This window comes from Colias croceus, chromosome 20 (assembly GCF_905220415.1).
Source record: "Colias croceus chromosome 20, ilColCroc2.1".
In the NCBI taxonomy this organism is placed as follows: domain Eukaryota; kingdom Metazoa; phylum Arthropoda; class Insecta; order Lepidoptera; family Pieridae; genus Colias; species Colias croceus.
Genome location: NC_059556.1, coordinates 9,494,839 through 9,519,593, shown reverse-complemented (window position 1 = coordinate 9,519,593; position 24,755 = coordinate 9,494,839). Strand labels below are relative to the sequence as shown.

At 34.0% G+C, this 24,755-nt stretch overlaps 1 protein-coding gene across 1 annotated transcript; it reads right to left on the bottom strand.

The window, feature by feature from the left end:
- Nucleotides 1-6,230: 6,230 nt before the first annotated feature.
- LOC123700765 (prostaglandin E2 receptor EP2 subtype) lies at nucleotides 6,231-24,396 on the bottom strand. The gene is made up of 7 exons (XM_045648089.1): nucleotides 24,192-24,396; nucleotides 18,653-19,039; nucleotides 17,309-17,485; nucleotides 11,487-11,670; nucleotides 9,925-10,190; nucleotides 7,127-7,315; nucleotides 6,231-6,501 (listed from the first exon to the last, which is right to left on the bottom strand). Exons 2-7 carry the CDS (start codon nucleotides 18,953-18,955, stop codon nucleotides 6,328-6,330), a joined length of 1,293 nt encoding a protein of 430 aa, XP_045504045.1. The 5' UTR covers nucleotides 18,956-19,039; nucleotides 24,192-24,396; the 3' UTR covers nucleotides 6,231-6,327.
- Between the last annotated feature and the right edge of the window lie 359 nt (nucleotides 24,397-24,755).

The window sequence follows — 24,755 nt, the reverse complement described above, 5'->3', positions numbered from 1 at the left end:
ATTACGGATAGAATTACTGGATTGAACGAATACGGATAGAATTACTGGAAACTGGATAGATTTACTGGATAGAATTAGGTACTGCCCCTTTAGTCAAACGTCAAAACAAGTCAAAACGCAAAGGAATAGAATCCGCTAGCGATAACAATTATTGTCAAAAGCATACGATATTTCGCTAAGGATTTGTTCACCCTACCAACGGCGAAGACGACCACAAACAAAATTTACATTCAGTCGCAATTAAATAAAATTGTGCAAAACACAATTATTAAAAATGAAATATAAGAATTTCCTGTTTGGAAATTTTTTTTTGAGATCATTTGGATAAAAAAAAATAGGTTTTTCATAGAAACGTTGGCTCGTAGAAAAAAATGTATTTAACCTTTTTTATAGACAATTTTATGGTCTACAATTTTGGTCCAGGTGATTTGTAAGATAAACTTATAGTCCATTGAAAAGTTACATTTGGGGTTGCATTTCTTAGAGGACGCAATTTTATTTTTTTGATGTGTAGAGGGGGTTAGTGTGAAGCTATCACCAAGTTTGTGGGGTCGCCACCCTTGTCCCACGGCCGCCATCTTGAAAATAGCGGAACATATGGTTTATACGATATATCTCTTAAACTGTTTATCTGATAAAAAAAATTTCGTAACATTATTTGTTGCAAATTAAATTCTCTACAATTTTGGTCCAGTAACTTTTTGTCATAGAACTATAAATAAAAAAGTTATAAGCGAAAATGTTCAGATAATAGAGATATTTATATTTTTCAATAAAACTTTTTTTTATCATTTTACGAAGAAATGATATCAGACCATTTTTGTAGATTTTTTTTCGAGGAACAACTTTTATATACAACATTTTTTCATAAAGTCAATAGCTAAGGTTTTAAAGCGCTCCGAAATTAGTACTATTTTTCAGTACTCTTAGCTATACATTATACATATAAAATGTGTGTACTAATAATTATTTGTCATCAGTAATTGTTTTTTTTTGTTATTATAATATTTTTAATAATTAATTTTGCAATATTATTAATAATTAATTATTGACTCTTTTCCTCACCACCCAGGAGGTAGAGTCTGGAAGCACGTTTTTTTTACGTCGAAAAGCAGGGCTGAAATGTTCTGTTCTTGCAGTGCTGCATGGGAAAAGAGCCAATAGCCAATATATGTATTAGTTAAGAGTACTGAAAAATAGTACTCACTTCAGAGCGCTGTAAAACCTTAGCTATTGACGTAATGAAAAAATGTTGTATGTAAAAGTTGTTCCTCGAAAAACAATCTACAAAAATGGTCTGATATCATTTCTTCGTAAAATGATAAAAAACAATTTTATCGAAACATTTAAATAGCTCTAATTTCTGAACATTTTCGCTTATAAATTTTTTATTTATAGTTCTACGACAAAAAGTTACTGGACCAAAGTTGTAGAGAATTTAATTTGCAACAAATAATGTTAACAAATTTTTTTATCAGATAAATAGTTTATGAGATATATCGTAAAAACCATTTCAACCACTATTTTCAAGATGGCGGCCGTGGGACAAGGGTGGCGACCCCACAAACTTGGTTTTAGCTTCACATTGAACCCCCCTACATATCCAAAAAATAAAATTGCGTCCTCTAAAAAATGCAAGGTTAGGCCAAAAAAATGTAACATTTCAATGGAATATTACCGTCTCGGCGAAAATCGCAAAAAAACAATTTTTTTATTTCCGAGTACGAATACGGATAGATTTTATGATTACTGGATAGAATTACTGGATGAACGATTAAGGATAGAATTACTGGATTGAACGAATACGAATAGAATTACTGGATTGAACGAATACGAATAGAATTACTGGATTGAACGAATACGAATAGAATTACTGGATTGAATAACTGGATTGAACGATTACGAATAGAATTAATGGATGAACGATTAAGGATAGAATTACTGGATTGAACGAATACGAATAGAATTACTGGATTGAACGAATACGGATAGATTTACTAGATTGAACGAATACGAATAGAATTAATGGATTGAACGATTACTAGATAGAATTACTGGATTGAACGAATACGAATAGAATTACTGGATTGAATTATTGGATTGAACGATTAAGGATAGAATTACTGGATTGAACGAATACGAATAGAATTACTGGATTGAACGAATGCGAATAGAATTACTGGATTGAACGAATACGAATAGAATTACTGGATTGAACGATAACTGGATTGAATGATTACTGGATTGAACGAATACGGATAGAATTACTGGATTGAATTACTGGATTGAACGAATACGAATAGAATTACTGGATTGAACGATTAAGGATAGAATTAAGCCCCGTATTCATGGTAAACATTTGTTTAGAAACAGTTGATCAACATTGTTGGTGAACGGCGAGAATGTTGCTAGCAACTATGTTTAAATCAATACAGGTTGTCCACATGCCAGTCTGCGTTAAAATGTTGCCCGAGGAGGTAGTGTTGTTGTGTTCTCTGTATCTGATGTATAGGATTTCTAATAAAAAAAAGAGAAAAAGATGGTGGATTCGAAACTATCTTTTGCAAAGAGGAAATTTGATGAGTGACCTCAGAATGGGAGATGGTTCATTTAGTAACTTTACGAGAATGTCGAAAAGTGATTACGAACATCTTCTGGAAATGATTGGTCCCATAATAATGGTTTTGATTGAAATAATTCTATTAGTTGCATTATTTTTTCATTGCTCCACACTACTGCCATGTTTATAAACTGTTGCAAACACGTTCACACACGTCAACAATTGTCGCTAAACTGATGTTTACGCTTGTCGGGCGAGAGATTGTCAACATGACGCTATCAACTCTGCAACACGCAGTGTTGCCAGGAACATGTTGACAGCAATTCCGCAACACATTGATTCAACAGTTGCTAATCAAATGTTTACCATGAATACGGGGCTTTACTGGATTGAACGAATACGAATAGAATTACTGGATTGAACGATTAAGGATTGAATTACTGGATTGAATTACTGGATTGAACGAATACGAATAGAATTACTGGATTGAATTACTGGATTGAACGAATACGGATAGATTTACTGGATTGAACGAATACGAATAGAATTACTGGATTGAACGATTACTGGATAGAATTACTGGATTGAACGAATACGAATAGAATTACTGGATTGAACGAATACGAATAGAATTACTGGATTGAACGAATATGAATAGAATTACTGGATTGAACGAATATGAATAGAATTACTGGATTGAACGAATATGAATGGAATTACTGGATTGAACGAATACGAATAGAATTACTGGATTGAATTACTGGATTGAACGAATACGGATAGAATTACTGGATTGAACGAATACGAATAGAATTACTGGATTGAACGAATATGAATAGAATTACTGGATTGAACGATTAAGGATAGAATTACTGGATTGAACGAATACGAATAGAATTACTGGATTGAATAACTGGATTGAACAATTACTGGATTGAATGATTACTGGATTGAACGAATACGGATCGAATTACTGGATTGAACGATTACGAATAGAATTACTGGATAGATTTACTGGATTGAACGAATACGAATAGAATTACTGGATTGAACGAATATGAATAGAATTACTGGATTGAACGATTAAGGATAGAATTACTGGATTGAACGAATACGAATAGAATTACTGGATTGAACGAATACGAAAAGAATTACTGGCTTGAACGATTACTGGATTGAATGATTACTGGATTGAACGAATACGGATCGAATTACTGGATTGAACGAATACGAATAGAATTACTGGATTGAATTACTGGATTGAACGATTACTGGATAGAATTACTGGATTGAACGATTACTGGATTGAACGAATACGGATTGAATTACTTACTTATTAATTGAACGATTAAGGATAGAATTACTGGATAGATTTACTGGATTGAACGATTACTGGATTGAACGATTAGTGGATTGAAACAATATTAATAACTCAGGCCCCGGAACCACAGACACAATAGAAAATCTATTGTGTCTTGGACCGATCGAGCCGCTTGGGGCTCAATGGGTTAAAAAAAACTACTGTAAAATGTGTGTGAAGTGTCGTGTTTGTAGTGTCTGTGTGTAGTGTCGTGTTTATAGTGTCAAACGCTTTTTTTTTTATTCAGGATTAGGCAAGCATTTGAACATCGCTTCGCCGTGACAAGCGTGGTCTAGGATGGAGCATGCTGACCTAAAATATACCTATTCACTTTTTTTTTTAAATGAGTCCAGATTATAATTATCGGGAAACACTTAGGCCGGAAGATTGTTCCATTCCTTGCTGGTACGCACGAGAAAGGATGAAGCGTAACGCTTAGTGCGTAAAGGTGGAATGTCGATGACATAGCTATAGGGGTGGAGAGCAGCGCGTCGACTCGACCGGTGGTAAGAGGAAGAAGCAGGTATCAGGTTATGCAGTGTCGAATGTGGGGAAATTTTGAATAAAATCAATGTCTAAAGTAAATTGTACCAGTCTTATCAACTTTTTAACAGGTATATTTTCATGAACCGCCCTGAATAAAACACAAATAAAACACAATTTGTTATGGCACAAAAATGTAATTATGTACAATGATAATTCAAATCGACCACGTCTTATGAAAAACAAATCACTAATTAAAAGCTAAATACTTATATTATTTATATTTTCTAAGCTTATAATATAGGTACTAACATTAACAATTATTACAATAATAAAATTATACTAACATTAATAATTATTATGAACGTTAATATTTGGGTAATATGATATGATTTTCTGGTGTCATAAAACAAGCCAACAACTTTCTATACATAGAGCATACATGTCACTTAATTAGTAGGTAGGTATTGTTTAATAATATGGTCACAGAATAGTTAATAGTACAGGTATGGTACACCTCATTTTGAAAGGTAGGATAGGTACAAAATATGAATTTTTTGGAACAAAGTTCTTTATCGGGGGTACGCAGGGGCTAAGCGAATGCACAGTCGATTTAAAAAAAATTAAATACCTATCTTAAAAACAATGGAATTTTCTAAGCTGTGTTATTATAACACAAAAAATCACATAATATTATTTTACAGGTTCGAACGGTGTACCTAATTAGTTAGAAATGGATATGTAACTAGGTAAGTATATATTATTATTTACGAGAATATTACATCATAAAATATAATTATACGTAACTGATATTCATATAACCTACCTATTTATCAAATAACCTAATAATATTAGGTTAGATATTATCTACCTTAAACAATAGGTATTATTATGAAAGAGATTCCTTTTATATAAAATGATTATTAAAGCTTTAATCGGTCAAATGTAACAAGTAGTAAGGAGTATCTAGATTCTAGATAAATTGGATTGAGACTTTTGTAAAATTATTCACGTGTCAATTTCTTTTTAGTAGAATTGTTTGTAAAAACCACTTTCGTACAGTAATAAGTACTAATCGCCATGTAGGTAAATTATTAATCTACAGCGTACCTAACTACCTACTCACAAATAATAAATTTTAAGACTAGGTTTTTAACTGGTAACTTATTTGACATTATGTAATAAAAATATGAATAAATTTATATCATATTCAAAAATATTTTTATAATTTGTACATTTTTGCGACTTATTTGTCTTAATCCTAGCCGATATTCTAATTTGTAGATGTGAAAATGGCAGAGTGATCCCACTTCGGACGGAGTGTTTGGGTAGGTATATTCGTTTGCCAGATATATATCTACTATTTAGATACCTCAATGATATTTAATTTTAAGGTAAAAAATCTCAGATTTGAGAAGTATTATTTTTCATGTCTCTTTTTATGGAGTGATTTAACTCCTCAACGTTTTTTAATCACTAGTTATTCTGTACAAACATTGTAGGTAGGTATAAGTCACATGTCACTGTAATTATTGCTCCATAATAATCTTTTATTCCGGGGAATCACAGACACAATAGAAAATCTATTGTGTCGTGGTCTCATTGGGCCGCTCGGTGGTCAAGGGGTTAATATGATAATCTGTATCATTTTGTTGTCTATCTACAAATAGATCACATTACAAAAATCCATCAGCTAAATGCTTTGTTGGGGAGACTAGAATGTTATTCAAAAATGAGATGTTTTTTGGTATTATTTACAGGGTGAGAGAGCTAGACGCAGTTTAATATTTTAAATATCACTGAACATCGGAGGGAAATTTTGTTCAATCGGGTTCCCACTGCGACGGCGGACGAAATTCTTTTTTCTATCGAAAGTTTTATCGGAATATGTGAATCTTGGTAAATGCGGGTAGGTGGTTGTATGTCAGTCGTCGACGTTGAAGATAGTGGCACAGGGGGGGGCGCAGGGGGGGGCACACGGATGGGCACAGGGGGGGGCGCGCAGCGGGCGGAGCTCTGCGCCCGAACTGTCGCTGATCACGAGCGTCTCCTGCGGGCAGCAGGACGTCTTCATTGAGTCCGTGGACGTCTTGTGGTTCTAGAAGAATGAAGAAATTGATCAATTCCTATGTTCATCGCTTTGGAAAGACAATAATAAAGAAATTAATTATTGAAGTTTTAAGCTATGGTATGACGATGTATAGTAATTTAAACCAAGAGTTATTGTAAAATATATCACACCTAAATATAACAATATGGACATGGTAATGCTAACGTGTTAAATCGGCATTCACAGCCATAGTATACATACGCTACATAGTTATAAATAATTAAAGTCAAATTGAAATAAAGACACTTCCGCACACTGAGTAGGTAGGTGCTAAAAATACACCTCCGGAACTACGCCGGAACAACGTGTATGTTGTGTGCATACAAATTCCCTTTAAATGTTACAAGTCCATTTGGGTAACGGTATTGTAAATAATTGTTATATACCTTATCAGTTATCAATTATCATTTGCCTGTGGATACTCAATAATATTTAAGGGCTTTCCTTTGATCTGTCGGGAACTCTACATTTGCGAACATGCAGTTTTAGCATAAATTTAATTTCACGTGCGAATTTTATTATAAATCGAATATGAATTCGCAATAATTACAAACGATACGGAACTTATGTTCAAAGTTAGAAGTTCCAGAAAGTTTTATAAAATATTACTCACCCGCTTAAAACAATGCGCGATGTTATGGCAGAGCTTTGTGAGCGAGCAGTGATGGCGCTGGCGCATGAGCACGTACAAGATCGGGTCCAGCACGTAGTTGAGCAGCATCAGCATGTCGGACAGCGCGCCCAGGCTGTCCAGCCGCCGCCACGACGCCGGGCCCAGCGCCAGGTACAGCGCTGACGTCACCTAACCCACAACAATCACGTGTTCATTTTAGGGCTGATTTGTCAATCCTTGCTTAAAACACATTTGTCGAATAACGTATTAAACTACCATTTCAAAAATGTATTCAAATTGCCCTTATATACTTAATTGGACGGGTAAGTAACCAAGGATTGAAAAATCAGCCATTAAAATCGATCCGTTTTTCTATTTATGATGTGATTTGTGTTTTTAAATTATGTGCGGGTAGTTTGGTGTAGCAATTATTTTGTTGTAACATTGGGTGATAAAATGTTGAAATAATGGTTCCTTTATTCCTTTTTTCAATAGCTATTTCATATTATTAAGTTACATAGATTGTTAAATTCCACATCTTCTATATTAATTCCTAGATACGTAGGAAATTACGACCACTGTCAAGTCGCGATTATTATCAATCGGAGTTAACCAAAAAGAGGTTAGGTCCCAATATAGAAGTGAAACGAGAAAATTAATTGATCCATCAGTTGTAACGAGGTGGACAATACGCAATAACATTGCGAGCCATCAAGCGGCAGGTGGTCCGTCAATTAGATAGTGACCCGCTCCCGCCCACATTCCTAATTGTTCGTTTTGCGGAAAACACCATTTCAACTGCTAATCGAAATTGCTAATGTTTGACAATTCGTTATCTTGTATTTACTAAATTAAGATAATGGCTTTGTTGATATTTCATTAAATTAAGTGTTGAAGTGGAAGACGTTTTGTGGGTGCAGCTTTTGGGTTGTTTTTGTTTGGTTCAAATATTTTTTGTAGCTCCAGCGCGTAGCGTCGCTCGTATGTTATCACTTTCTAACCCTCTAACTAAAATAATATTGGGTAATATCTCCACTCCCCACTAAGCTGATTTCAAAAGGAATCGTTGAATGGTAAAATAATAAAGGAAGAAAAAATGGACTACAAACAATGAATAAGTCCATGGTAGTTAAGTCCCAAATTTTTATCGAAGAAACAAAGCAGATGTACAAAGTTGTTCTTTTGTAAAAAATACGTCTTTAAAATAAATACACACTACTTGTAGGTCTTTAAAAATTAAAATATTCTAACGAAGTGTCAAATCTATTTTTATTGCTACACGGGTCAACGATATGAGTTTGTTCGTCTCTAAACGAAGAATTTTATTCTTTGCCATTTATTGAAACAATGAAATATTTTTGCCGACTATCAGATGTGAGCTGAATGTTAATAGAAGTGACAATTGTTATCATTTATTGACGGAATGTACGGATCTGTATTGTGTTGCGACACGCGACGATTATATAGCACCTTTTAATTGTAATGAATGTTTTCGCTGTATACTAACAAACAAGGTTGTAGAATGCGACATAGTTTATCAGAAAATAGGTAGATTGGTAAATATGTACGTACATGTAATGCCATTTGATTGAAGAGCTGTGCTCTAAATTCTTCTGCATATGAATTAAGGATTGATTGATTGATGAAGATTTATTATATAGGTAATTAAAATGAAACCACAGCACATATCAGATATCAATGAAAGAGCGAACTGTTCAGTCAACAGTATTCTTATTGAGCTCATAACAATGTGCATTGAACCTGAAGTCGAGTTCAGTTCAGTTTAATTTGAAAGGGCATCAGTTGTAATTGTATTACTGAATTCTCTTTATTTTATGGTACTCGATTTAAACTCCATTTGAAATAAATTTTAATGTTTGTGAATAATATCTTACTTATTTCATATTTTATAACATTTTATATTCGTGATAAAAATACGGTCTATGTTTATAATTAAACCTGAAATAAAATTAATATTATGAACTCACGATATGTAGACTTCTGTTAAAATTAACAATATTTTTTGTATTAGTAAAATGTTATCATAATATAAAAAAGAAGAATCAATGCGACATGAGGTCTATTATGTTGCGTGTAGCGCCACTTAAATTTATAGGTTTTCCTCAGGAGGAAGTAAAATAATCAACAAAAAGATCTAAGCCTAAGCTGGATGTTTGATAGGAGCAATTATTATTTGTCGATCGATTTGTGAGTCCACGCGCGTTCAGTCATGTACACGGAACCTTTATTGGTATTCCGCTTGAGAGTGCTAGTGATCAATCTGTGGCCTTGAGTATAATAATATTAATATTGGCTATCGGATTTTCGCGATGCAGTCGAGATGATAATGTAGATGTTAGGTACTTTATTAGTACCTAAGTATAATATGAAAATGGATATTTTATGCATTGCATTTTGTTAACATTTGCGCGTAATATCCAATTGAATGGTTTTAAAAATATATTGTTTTAGGAAAAACTAGCTGTGCCACGCGGTTTGATTCGCAGGAAAGTTCAAATTTTCAATCAAATTCGTTCCGTCGTCGAACGGATGTCGAGAGATTTCATTTACAAAAATAGGTACCTACATAAATTATACATATACATATTCTATCCTCGCAAACTTTCGCATTTATAATATCAGTAGGATTACAGTTACCTACACTTCTTTCTACGAACATTTGCATGTTTCCTGATAGCCTGTTTTAACTGATTGCCTCTGCAATATATTATAGAGCATCATCTTCCCAAACACTCGGAATGACAACAGCCGAACCTGCAATACAGACGTGCACTCACCATCTGCGGCAGCCAGCAGATCATGAAGAGCACGGAGAGCGTGGCCATGAGGCGGCTGAAGGCGACCTCCTCCGCGGTGGCGGCGTTGTGCGCAGGCGCGGTGCCGGTGCCGGTGCCCGTGCCCGTGCCGGTGCCCCGCCGCGCGCGGCAGCTCGACTTGGACACGCGCCGCACCACCGGCCCGCCGCCGCGCGGGCCCGAGATCGCGTACAGCGCGCGGATCACCGCTAGGTTGCAGTACACCAGTATTGCGCATAGCAGTGTGCCTGGTCATATAACAGAATCATTTTTGTATAAGTATATGTAATGCCCCCATTTATATTGTCTACGCCCTACGGTATGTAAAACATCAGTTTTTTTTGTTATTCATCTCTGTACATAAATTGAGCGAAAGCATAACCAGCGTAAGATTTTATAAAAAAAAGAATTTAGTAGTTATCGTGCCGTCAACGTACGTCCTAGGCACTCAATTGAATGTCGTCACTCGTCATTCACTAAACACTATAGTCATTGAATCAGATAACAGATTCAACCAGATGACTGCGATATGTATATCAAGATGATGATAAATAAAATGGGAGATAGGTAGGTACTAGAAATGCTTAAATATTGTAGGCAATTCCTGAGTTCACATTCAACATCATTTACTTTTGCCTTGAGTTTTGCTGTTTGAAAAATCTCTTGTAATATTTTTCTTGGAACTGATTCCGATAATAATTCTTTCATTGGATTATGAAACAGCCATGAATATATTATCGGGTTAAAAATAAATATGTAAGTGCACAAATAATTACCATCGGTATGCAAAGTTATTTTTGTTCATTCAAGTGGGTACATTGTAATTACGAACGTTAGAACAAGACAGGAAATTCACACACGAAGTATTAAATATTTATATATCAACAGTACATGCACGTTATCCTAGTAATATTATAATATTAATCGATGTAAAAATAGACGTAGTTCATGATATTGATCGATCGTAAAATCGTGATTTCCCTGGGAAGAGCGGTGTTTATGCATAATGGCTAATGCATACATTATTGTAACATCGGTTATTTTCTACAGATCGTATCGTGAATATAAAATTGTTGTTGTAGGCCCGCGGCGTAGAGTGCCAATGCATCGCATCAAAATAATAGAGGTTTTATCTCTATAAAGGTTACACTAGAAAAAGCTGTGTAAGGAAAAACAATAATTAATCATCATGAAAATTAATTTTAATTTTTTTTCATAGATCAATAATTCCGTTGGTAAAAATTAATCTCTCCCATCTACTTTTTTCATATATACGTAATCAAGAGACAAATTCAATACTTATTAGAAATTAAAACATCAAAGCGTACATCTTTGCATCATTCGGTTCAGTACTTCAGTCCTTATAAAAAGCTTGAATTGCGATATTTTTAAACCTTAAGTACATTATCTCTTATAATTGCTCTATAATACGGGTATTTTAGTGCTATAAAACTAATTATTATCAAATTCAACTTGAATTCTGTTATATGAATAGTATCTTTATTCTATCTTTAACAATTCTTTCTTCTTTTACTCCAACTCACCGAACATAACATAAAACACAGCATACGCGAAGTCCATGCCGTGCGTGGCGTTCCGGTAGCGCACGCAGCATCGCTTCGCGGGGTCGTAGTACAGGCCCAGGCCGAGCACGGGCGCGCACGTCAGCAGGGCTGCCCACAGCCACGACACTAGCAGCGTCATGCGGATCACGAAGTAGGTCACTTGCTGGTGAGAGATGTAGGAACAGTTTTATCAGGGACAGCACAACACACAGATAATGAAAGAGCCATGATAGTTATTTGATGACGCCGTGAATTATTTTCAATTGTTTTGCTATCTGAATAGGTATTATTTAGTACATAATATTATACAGTATATTTTCCAACTGAAGCACTAAACCTGTATACAATCAATTTTAATCATTATTAAGGTAGGTCAATTAAAAAAAGTGAAATGCAAACTTAAAACCATTTTCTAAATGATCGTGATATTATACAGGGTGTCTCAAAAGAAAGTTTATATTTTGTGGATGAATAAAAAAAAAAGTAAGCGGTGTATTGAAAAAATGTTTATTAATTATTAAAGTGCATAATATGGGAATTTATTTCTTAAAAATAATATCGTCCAAATACTGCATTTGGACGATACCATTGCGTTCACGGCACTCATTTAATCGAACAGTAAAATTACAGTATTTATGACAGCTCGGCAGGTAGACACAGTGATGGCTGCCATTTTTGTCGGATATTTTCTTTTAAATGCTCTAGAGAAGTTGGTTTGTTGGCATACATTTTTTGGCATGGCATTTCTTTTGAGACACCCTGTATTTATATTATCACGATCACTTAGAAAAGCTGGAGAGTGAGACACACGAAATATTGCCAGTAATTGCAAAAGTTTCATAATTGCAATCGCAAGTAATCTAATTCACATAAAATCTATTCGAATTATACTTAATCCCCAAATAGTCCCATCACGCGACTCAATAACCATAATTTGGAGCCATAAAACGAAACTGAACAATATCTATCATCGAATCCCGCGTTGTCACTTGCGATTGCGCAACACGCGGCCCATATAGCGTTGCATCAGTCATCTATCTGCAATAGGCGGGTCCACACAGAGCGAGCAGCCGAGCGAACACAGAGTACTTTTATATTTGCGAGTTACTAAGTGAAGCAGCTAGGTTAATGTGGACGTGTCTCTAAATAAAAGTACTCTAGTCTCGGCCGAGGAAATCGGTTACACACCGAGCTTCGTGAGGCTGCTCGTTCTGTGTGGAACCGCCTTATGCTAACAAGTGGCCAATCAATGGAAGTAGGTGACGAGATGCGCTCCTATATGTTTCGTTTACTCTTTATTTGAGTTTGATGGATTTGTGCCATCGATAACGGGACTCTATTTATGTTTACGACTTAGTTATTATGAGTTAGATTCACTTTCAGTTGTGAAGCTATATGCATACAGCATACTTAGTTTCAATGCTCTGTCTCGATTTTTTATCAACAATAACTACCGACTACCGCCCCTGTCCTTAGCAACAGATCTAGTTCTAGAAACAGATGACCTATCTATATTATTGCTCTATAACCAATGTCTATAACACAATACCCTTTATGTACGCTATCCTATAAGAACTTTTACTGGTTAATATTAATTTTAAAAGAAAAATAACATATTATTTTCTATATAAATGGCCTATCTTAAGAAGGCAAGTTCAGGGCCACGAACTTCCGCTACACAATTAGCCTCTTGGTATTTCCTCTGCAGCTACAAGCCTGTTAAATTGTTGTTAGCCACAATGTAGCACATTCCAATAGATATTCCAGTTATAGATAGCTTGATATCAACAACAAAGAAGTACCTATGTAATGGTATTAACTGAATAGAAGACGAGAGAAAATAAAAATGAAATAAGTATATCGCGAGAAAAACAAGTGCATAAGTACTTACTTGTGTTAGATTTAAAAACATACAAGCCTACAATGGATTAACATGCCAACAATAGTTTTAATCGAATAAGATAAAAAACTAAAAATCTACTACAAAAAATCTTAATAATAGGTAGGTACCTACATAATATGCAGGACATTAATAAACTAAAAGTGTTAACAGCACAGGTAATATTATGTATCTGTTACAAGCAAGTTTTTTTAATCATCATTCAATTTTTATACTGCATGTAAATCAGAAAAATATGTGCGCTTTATCAATTTAAACCGATGTAAGTATGATAGAGAGCAATAAATCGGAACATTTCGCATTCTTTTATGCGTTTGTTTTGACGGGGTTAGGCGGGTTTGATCCAAAATAGAAATACTTTCGCTGTATCGCTATTTGCATATTGTAGGATTGATTTTATGGATGTGACCTACAATATCTTGTATTCAATCATGTTCAAAGAAAACACATTTTGAATCTATGACTTGTGTAACAATTTAATATCTACCAAAACAACGGTATATTATGTAAGTAACTAGTAATATACCTACTCAATATTCAAAAACCAAAAAAAAATATATACAAGAACTAAAAACCCAGGCCGACCGACCTCTACCAGTAATTCAAAAACTAACACGGTGGTCTTTGATAAGCCATTGATCAGTCGTAAATGTCTTTCTTGTATTTCATTATTTATTGAGCCTTCTTCACAAATAAAAAGCTGCTAACAGCTCACCACATTTATAAAGTGAACAACGCTTGGTGTCGTATTGCCTTCAGTTATAACTTGGATGGCTTCACTGGCGGCTTCCTTTCATACAGGTTCCAGACCCTTAGCAAAACCAGAACAGATGGCCAAGATATCGGTATCAAAAATAATGAGTCTATTATTCTTTGTTCCACAACCAACGCGAGGAAGACCGCATTGTAGTGTTCTGTTTCCTTGGAATGAAAAGTTTTTAACTAAAAATTTAACAATCAAGTCTTGTAGTAAATGATTAAAGTTTGAAAAAATTCCAATTTGAACCCTGAGGAAAATCCTTTCCTCAATATGAAAGCAACATTTGTCATTTTCATACTTTTATATTATGTAAATTGATTTACATACCTACTAAATTACTGAACTGATAATAATTTTTACTCAATCTAGAGTCTACACGATAATGCGCGGGCGCGGGTATTATATAAAAGTCTCGTATAATAGGTACCTAACTAAACGGCTACTCAAAGAAAAGCTTTTAGCATGTGACAACTGTCAGCGTCGTATATCATAGGTGTTTTAGCTTAGTTATCGTATACGTCTGAATTCACTGTATCAACCGTGACCCAGATCAAAGAAAATATTGCCAAGTGAAGAGGAAAACGGTCAATAAATAATTTAGTTTATCTTTAGAAATGCAATCTATTGGTTAAGCAGTGTTGAAAGTTATAAGGATAGGTGGGTTTTTACAGTGTAAAGAAATGCATTATAATTTTACGATTTGCAAACGAAACCTGTTGAATGGCTATGATAATCTAATAGCTATAGAACATTAGGGAAATCACGAATATAATATTATCGTTATTTGCGCTAAATACCACTTCTCCTAAGTGTTCGCTTTTATATTATGAATCCACAGGCACCCCGCAACATACAAGAGTACAAGACTAACGACTTTTTGGTATTGATAATGTTTAATGTGACTCAAATGAAAAAGCTTGAGTTGGGTCCTGCTATTTCTGGCAGGCGGATAATGATGACTTACATAAATTACAATTATTGTGGTAAACCACTTAATTTTACGCAAATTTCTACAATGACTGTTGAGTAAAGTCATATTATGTTATATATAATATCCATTTGTTTATAAAAATGGAATTTCTTGGACGTCATTTTATTCTATAATGCCTGAAATATGCGACACTTTTCCTCGTTTGTTTCAATAATTAATTAAATACTATAAAACATTTTCAAAGTTTTTCCCCTCGCGAAATTATTTATTATTTTGTGTTTTTTTCCTGCAAATATTTACGGAATTAAGTACTTTACTCATTTGTATTAGATTTTCCGACGTATCTACATGGAATTATAAATCCAGAACTTGAAATATGGAGTTACTACTATCAATCTTACGAGGTCTGATTTCGAAGACGCGTCATAAGTTTTTTTTATTTAAAATATGTGTGCTTAGAATAATGTCCAACTTGGATAATGTTTTCGTAAACTATAAAGCACGAAAGAATGACGTCAAGAAGTGTCCTTGGTCCTTCGTGGTCGAAACAATGTGCAATTTCGTTCGCGATATTTTTGTTATAGTCATGTTAACATTACACTCCAGCTTAATATGGTGTGATGAGATGATAAGCATAATAAAGATATTGATGCCATACAGGGATATAATTGTTTGGTCCTTTTAACCTTGATATATGAAATCAGTTCAAAAATCTTGACTAGGATCAAACTGTACCAAGTTAAGCTAAAATAAATTTAAATTATTATTAGTTATGATATAGTTTATTATGACCGAATTCGCTTACGCAGTTTATATAGCTCTACAGTCTACTAATCAGTAGGTAAGTAATCTCAGGTCTTGTCAAGGGTAGATTATTAAAATTTTCAAGTGGTATTAGCCATCCCCTTGCCATGCCATAAACTATGCCATAAACGTATGTATGGATATTGTAAAACGAGGGTACTAGAAGGTAGAGTTCTCTGTTAAAAAGTTAGTTATTGGTGTGTACAGGTACTTGATGCTTATACGAAAAAAACGGCTGTAAAATTGATTTAGTTGGAGCTATGTATATTGTGATAGTATGCAGAATCAATCTAACTAAAATTCCTTTTCAATCACAAAAAATACTCTTAGACACTTTACCAAACCATTTTTCTAATTTCCATATCCATTTCCAATAACTTTCCAAACAGAAAATATTATAACGTTTACGGTTTATGAATCAAGCGGTGTAGCCAGCTGTGAATCGATTCACTATTGCTTGTCGAATTTGACATTTGCACTCAAGATATGAGCACAGATAATTTCTATACTAATATTATAAAGCTGAAAGTTTGTTTGTTTGTTTGTTTGTTTGAACGCGCTAATCTCGGGAACTACTGGTCCGATTTGAAAAATTCGAGGAAGCCTAGGCTATAATTATATCATCTCGCTAAGACCAACAGGAGCGGAGCACTGCGGGTAAAACCGCGGAGCATTGCTAGTATTATTATATGGGCAAAAATACTGGCTTGTGACAAGGGTGTGTTTGAGAATCATGTCAGCTCCTGTACATTACAAGGGTCGTAAAGTTTATGTTGTTTGTTTTATTTGCACGGACTTGCGACGTTGTTTGCTGATGGCTTATAATAACTTGTAATCAAATTATACGACTAGATACAGACATAGAATAAAAAATATACACAAACAAAGGGTTACACAAAACTTGTAGGTACATTTTGTTTTACACTAATATAAAATAATGTTTCAGTAGCGAACTGTATTGAGTTGGATGTAGGTAAATAATACCATAACAATGAAGCTTCGAATGGCTCTCGAAAGCTCTCGTAGTACAGAATATATTATATTGTTAGATTTTGAATTGCAAGGGCATTGTTTTAATAACTATAATGTTTATTCAAATAAACAAATGATTGAACAGCAGTAGGTATGACAGCAGTTATTAATTATTCTTTCGATAAAATTTTAACATCGCACATGCAGGAACAAAAGTGTTTAATAATATTTTTGAATATATTACTATGTAAACCTACCTGATGGTAGAAGAAATTCGATCGTTGAAATGGCTGCATAAACGCGGGTTTATGTTTCACCTTACATTTTTTTTTATTTTTTTCTAAAGTTTTGTCAAATATTTACAAGTTAAATTGAATGCCATCAAAATAACATGCAAAAACATAATTATCTCCACTTCATAGTCTCCAGCCTACCTTCTGATACAGGAAGGGTCTGGTGAGCGCCAGGTACCGCTCGAGCGCCATAGTGACGGCGATGCACACGCTGCCGATGCCGAACACGCGCAGGCCGACCCGCGCGGCGCAGTAGTATTGCGTCTTGCTCAGAGATGGGAACTGCTCGGCTACTAAGAGTGCGCTTAGCATGCCCACCTGGGAATTTTATAGGATTGAAGATAGATCGATAGAAATACAATAATGAATTAGTTAAAATCAGTAGGTAAAGGAGTTTTCGTTATTGAATTTTATTATTTTACTTGATTGATGTGATTATTCTTGTGAGTATTTTGTTAGTAAAGTCCTTCAAACTATGTTGGTATAAATTTAAAATTACACAAGAAATACAGTTTCAATTTCATTAATCTGCAATCTGCTTGTACCAACGCAAGACGGTGCTCTGCCACTTGTCGTAGAAGACAGGTAGTATTGAATAATTCGTCTACTTTTAATATCTGAATTAACTTAAAAACTCAAAATATGTAATAACTAATAAATAATTCTGCAATATGCAATATCTATATTTTTGTGGTTGCATATTGCGGACGTAACTCATCACTGCGGCTACATTCACCTAGTTATTATAATGACTACTTAGTCAGATTATTGGCTTTCCTCTTCGATAAAACCAAGCTCGTACTATATGAAATTATAATGAATGAGTTCTGCGAGTATACATTATTATCGCGTTTATCATAATAATACATCATTCATAGGCTCATAGCTCATAATTCTATAAAGTCCTGTAACCGCCTCATAGATGCACCCAGATTGCAAGGCATGAATTATTAGGCTCGTTAAGTTAAAATCTTGGCGCTCATTAATATTGCATGGGGCATCCCATGCAGCCAATTATTTCATTTATCTCCCGTCGCTAAGCTGTGACAAAAACGGGTTTTCTAATGTCAACAGGAGGCGGCCATTCCAGCCTATAATAAGCTTCGACTGAATGGCTTCAAAGTATCTCAAAGAGGCTAATTTAAAAATTCTTAAACTTAATACAGAAAGTAAATCGAATGTAGCATCCTTAATGAGGGTTGCTTGTGAATTTTCTCTTTGAAATAACTTGCCGAAGAGAGTTAATTTTAAACTAGAATCCTTAGTAATATTATTAATGCGAAAGTGTGTTTTTGTGTCTTTTGCTAACGGACGATGTTTTGGTATGAATTCAAAGGCTGGCGCTGAATTGTAAGGCAGAAGAGTACCTACTGAGTATTTTTTTCGCAGTGAAACATCTCATTACCATGGGTATTTCTTTTGACCAAGTGGGCGGTTCTATTATGTACTAACTACTTTTATTAAAAATATTTAAAAATGATTTACCAGCGCAACCAGGTCGTTTACAGCCAGCGAAGTGAGCAGCAACAAATGTTTCCTATTTCGGACTCGTTTCTCGCCGATTCTCAGCGCCACTATCGCCGCTGCGTTGCCAACTATGCCAATAACGTATGCCACTTTGACCACGTACATAAACACATGTTTGTGGGATCGAATGCTCGAGGTGGTTTCCAACGTGGCATTATCAAACGTGGCATTATTAAAAGTGGCGTTTGCAAAAGTGGCATCGAACGCGTAATCTACGGCGCTCGTGTTGTATTCGGGAGCGAATGTTGACAGCATTTCCATTTTGGTTCACAGCATTAGCAGTCAGCTCGGAGGTGGCGCGTGATGGAATGTCTATCGATTGATGAACATTATCGGTGCCTGCGGCTGCAATAAATACGTCGATTTAGTGACTTCTTTAAGATATTCTAAGTGCGTAGCGAAAAGTAAAAAATACTTAAAAGTCAGTATGTAAAAATCTAAAAATAACCAAATTGCTACTACAGAATAAAAAAGTATTGTTATTGTATATTATCTATTTGAATCTAAATCTATGCACGTAAATTTTATAATAACTATCCTGAGACACGACTCACGGTAGCAAAGTATGTTGTTGTATCTATATTTTATTACTAGTTATCTGTTAAAAAATCATTTGAACAGCAGGAATTATAAATTCGAAGAATGAATGAATGAAAGCATGTAGCTCGCGAGTCACGATGCCGTACGTTAATTTATAAAAGCTTTGCTTCCAAGTGAAGCTTTCGCCTTTATGAACTTATATTAAAATTTTAGCGAATTGTTTTGAGATTTTCGAAGAAAGTTTTTTTAGAACTAGGGATGATTTTCATTTTAATGGTTAGTTTTGACCATTACAATGGCCCCTATACATTTAAAAAAGTGATGAGCATTTTACTTGCTACCTATACAGTGGCATACATCGCTACGAAAGCTCTATCTCCTTTTTTAACCGACTTCAAAAAAAGGAGGAGGTTATCAATTCGGCCGGTATGTTTTTTTTTTATGTATGTACACCGATTACTCCGAGGTTTCTGAACCGATTTACTTGATTCTTTTTTTCTTCGATGCGGGATGGTGTCGAATTGGTCCCATAAAAATTTTATTCGGATAGGCCCAGTAGTTTTTATTTTATGAGCATTTTTGTCTGTATTTGTAAATGTTGCAAGTGCAAGTTTGAAGTCGGTTGTTTTTAACGCAGTTATATAGACTTGTCTATGTCAAATACTTCCAAATATTTCAATTAATGTAACGTTATCAAATTTCAAACAGCTGACTGTTGTGATAACAGCGTTAACGACGTGATAAGGCTATCTAAAAATAATATCTGAGAGATGACGCAGCCCGTGGCCCGTGCGGCCCGTGCGGCCCGTTCCTCCCGGAGGCGCCAGTTATCACCTAATTGTGTTTATCTCTAATTTCTATATAAACCTTATGCGTTTTTATTTTTACTTTGTGTTGCGCTATCGCTCTACATAATGATTATTGTAGACATTATACGAACATCTCGGAATAACTACGACCAAAATCAAGTGTTCTAGGCATAGGTACGTTATACCAGCATAAGTAATTCTGAAAAAAATCGCTTTTTAAATCCTTAACTAAGTATCTTTACTTTTTCTTTTGCCAATGAAGATTAACAACTGTGAAAATATGATGGCTTTAGTGAAGAGGTCGATTGATATAAAGCTCGTTGGTTTTGCTCACGGCACATGCCAAATGTCAATGCACAACATGGAAAGCACGGCAAGAAAATTCTAGAGGATGAAAAAGATTCACAGGACTGTAGCTTAGAAAAGCTTTGTGAACTACTTAGTATTTAATTGCATATACATATAAAGAGATTGATTATATTATAATTTTATTATACGTTTTTATTTAGGCCTACACCTAACTAGTAACTACATCATATTAAAGTACTAGGTTTCCGCCCGCGGCTTCTCCCGCGCAGTCAAAGAAAAACCCGCATAGTTCCCGTTCCTGGGGATTGCGTCATTTTCCCGGGATAAAAAGTAGCCTATGTCCTTTCTCGGGTATCAAAATATCTCCATACCAAATTTCATGAAAATTGGTTGAGTAGTTTAGGCGTGATTGAGTAACAGACAGACAGACAGACAGACAGACAGACAGAGTTACTTTCGCATTTATAATATTAGTATGGATGTATAAGTAATATTTAATTTTTAATCATCGTCCCTCTCCCCAATTACATTTATGTTCAATAAAACAAATTGGGCTCACACGTCTGTGTTTGTGTGTGTGTGTGTGTGTACACAGCGCTCAGCAGGCAATTAAGTAATTGCTCTCTTATGAAGTTATTGATTTGTAAATATTTTGAATAGCTGTCGACGCTTGTCCGTAATCGAGCATTACGTATTTACATCAAATGGTTCTCATATTACGCTTTATCGATCCTTCTATTAATAATGTTACTCCCACCAAGAACATACTGTATAAAAACTGATTTTATAATTGTTAAAAAATGTTTTTCTACACTAACAATGTTCGTTAAAAATAAATGTTTATTCGAACTATTATGTCATTTTGTTATCTTTGTACACACATTATGCAAATAAAGTTATTTATTATTACCTATTTATTTATAAAAATATGATTACCAAAAGTCTTTCTATGCAATTTCAAATATTTTCTTCATCATTCATTAATATTATAAGTTCTATTTTCCAGTCCTATTTATTACCACAGTCCATTTACCAAAGTTCGATAATAACTTTGATCTTCACTCGTAACTTCGTAAGTCAAGGTTGCGGGAACTTATAAAAGGAAAAGTTTCAGTGAGAGAGCTTTACGTCATGTTGTGATAGTGCGATTGTACCTTTATAGCCATTCTAAACATTTTCCTATTACTTATATCTATACGTATACTAATATTATATAGCTGAAGAGTTTTTTTGTTTGTTTGAACGCGCTAATCTCAGGAACTACTGGTCCGATTTAAAAAAAATATTTCGGTGTTATATTCATAGGTGTTAGGCCCATAGGTGTTAGATTCATCGAGGAATGCTATAGGTATAGGCTATATATCATCACGCTAAGACCAACAGGAGCGGAGCCACGCGGGTGAAACCGCGGTGCGCAGCTAGTTTGTAATAAAGAAGAATCCAGACAAACATAAGCTTTGAAATTGACATGACATATTTTTAACAAGTTTTAGCTAGTAAAATAACCAAAAAAGAATTCAGTGGACGTTATCAGCCAACGATTGGCCAACTATCACTATCAATCCATAGTGACAAGTAAATTGCGTGCTGAAAGGTGATATTACTAGCGATTTATATTCATATTGGCAAGCAAATAATATTACCTCAGTAAACAAGGTGAAAACATAATTGTATCCCACTACATGTAGGTTATTTACGACGTTATAATATGAACCATAAATTATAGTAAAATAATTTTGCGTTTACAAATCATGCGCTGCATATGCATTAATTCAATATTCAGATTTTTTTTACTTTACAAAGAGATAAGAATCTTTCTTTATATATAATAATGCGTGAGTGGGTAATTAAAGTATGCAAAGAAATGATGTAGGTAGGTAATTTGTAAATACCTATAGGTTGGTACGTACTACGTAGGTGTAAGTCACAAAGTTACAGCTATGCGTTTTTTCCAAGTGATAAAGTTATATCTGTAGTTATCTGAAAACAATATGGATTTATGAATGAAGTCCAACGCAGCTCGGGATCAAGTTTTTGTAGCCACAGACTTGCAAATGCACACAATATTTGGGTCATTTTATTTGAATAATGCTTGTGTTACTCAAGATTGAGAGAGCACCGTTACTGTTTTGAATAGTTACGTAATTCTTATCCTGCACTTGATAGAGATACGAATAGAGGAAACATTATAATTTATTTGTAGGTACCTTATAGTATCTAAATCTAGTACTGAGTTGATTTAAAAAAATATTTTCCAATAGAAGACTAACTAATTTTTTCTTGTTAATTTATTGTTTTATTAATCCAAGATGAATCCGGATGCTGCAGGGACGTTTGCCTAGTCTATACAAATATTATAAAGAGGAAAGGTTTGATTTTTTGTTTGTTTGTTTGTTTGTATGAATTGAATAGGCTCCGAAACTACTTGGCAGATTTGAAAAATTCTTTCACCATTCGAAAGCTACATTATCCACGAGTAACATAGGCTAGGTTTTATCCCTGAAATCCCACGGGAACGGGAACTATGCGGGTTTTTCTTTGAAAACGCGGGCGAAGCCGCGGGCGGAAAGCTAGTGTATCATATTTTACAAATATAATTTTGTCCTAATTCATTTCGAGATGGTGTTGTGTAAAACAACCGGAACCAATACCTATTATTCATGATAACAGCAAAAATTAATTATTATTCAATTTTACCCTAAGATTTTACCTGATGCAATGAATTATTTAACCACGTCATATTATAATACATAATAATATACCTATCAATTGCCAATTAAAAATTTCCTTTTCTGGAATTACTGCTTTTGACGGGGAAAAATTGTATTTGATCTCTTTCAATGTACCTACCTATGACAAATTAGGATTTTTTATGACTTCACCGGGGTTCGAATCTGCGACCTGATTTTACGCTGCTTTGATATTATCAGCTACTAGACCGAGAAGGTGATTGAAATTCAAGGGCTTCTTTATTTAATTAATTTCAACTTTTAAGTAGGTAAGTAAGTAGGTATACAAATTACAATTTTAAATTAAAAAAAATTGATGATCACTTTTGTGAATGAATATTCGTTACCTACTTACTTATATTTTTATAAGTGTTAGACATGTTTACTTACCTGGGTATAAGTAGTTAGTATGTGTAAGTATTTAAATTTAATTAGAAATGTTTGAAAAATTACGTCAGTCACTAGATGAAGACCCGGGACTCGTCCACACGCACTAATTAATCCATTTACACATTTACTCGATAGTTTTTTATTAAATTTAAGTGATAAAACATAAATAATAATATTATAGACGAAACTAAGGTAATAGGCATGACATAATTAATAATTATTATCTTAATTTAACGTTGAGCATAAACATATTAAATTCATGTGTTAAATAACGTTACTAAATCAAAACCTAATCACTAATTTATAATTGTAAAAAAAGATATGATATAAATATTTGTAAAATGCAGTAGAATGCGCGGTTTACAAGTACTGACAAAACTTGAGATAACTTATGGAGATCAACTTTGCTTCGCTAGTTTTCTAATCACAGGTAGGTACGATCGTTTGCAGCATTATCCTTTTAAAACTTAATTTATTTTGTATAGAATATAATAAATCTAGGTATATATATGTAATGTGACATACCTAAGAAAAACTTAACTTGAATATCAAACAAATAACGATATAAAATATACAAAGGTACTTAATATAAAATCTATTTAGTATAATAATATAGGACATCAGTAACTAAATATTAATTAATTAACATAAATAATTTAAAAAAATTCAAAAATATCACATACTTAAATTAAATCATTATCAAAATTATAATAATATTACCTTGAAATTTAAATTTTCGGCACAATCACAAAATAATGTCACAAAATTCACTCAGCTGTTTCGAAATATTGCGTAATATTTTTTGTTTCTATTGTCTATAAATTTTTTCGTAAGTTTTTTTAATCTGTGATTAAAAAAAAGTTTACGCGCCAAGTTCGCGAGCGTCGAAAGTTGCGGCTACGGCACACGCGCGCGCTTCTGCCGAAATCCGACAAAACAGTGGCCACAGAGTTAGTTAACAAGGAACAGTGGACCAAACGCTGGCTATACGCGAATGAAACCAGGATACAATCCATTACATACAATAACAATCGAACATCTATTGTAATTGATAACTACTATTGGAACAGCTTATATCTAACGTCTAAAACTGATATTTAATGCGTGTTTAATTTTAAATATTATAATTTTTAGGATAGATAGACAAGTTTTATTAATTATTTTAATAATACAATTTAATAGCTAATGAAATTTATAAAAATGTTACGCAAATTCAACTACTGTAGAATAAATATCTAAATTATGAGGAAAATCAAAATCATAATTTTTCAATTCGAACACGTA

What these genes read in the sequence shown, in the direction of transcription:
- LOC123700765 (XM_045648089.1), bottom strand. Translation starts at nt 18,955, where the DNA reads ATGGAAATGCTGTCAACATTCGCTCCCGAATACAACACGAGCGCCGTA. An exon ending in GACCCTTCCTGTATCAGAAG is followed by an intron (nt 11,671 to 17,308) that starts GTAGGCTGGAGA and finishes ATCTCTCACCAG; the next exon opens with CAAGTGACCTACTTCGTGAT. An exon ending in TCTGCTGGCTGCCGCAGATG is followed by an intron (nt 7,316 to 9,924) that starts GTGAGTGCACGT and finishes GTTGTGGGTTAG; the next exon opens with GTGACGTCAGCGCTGTACCT.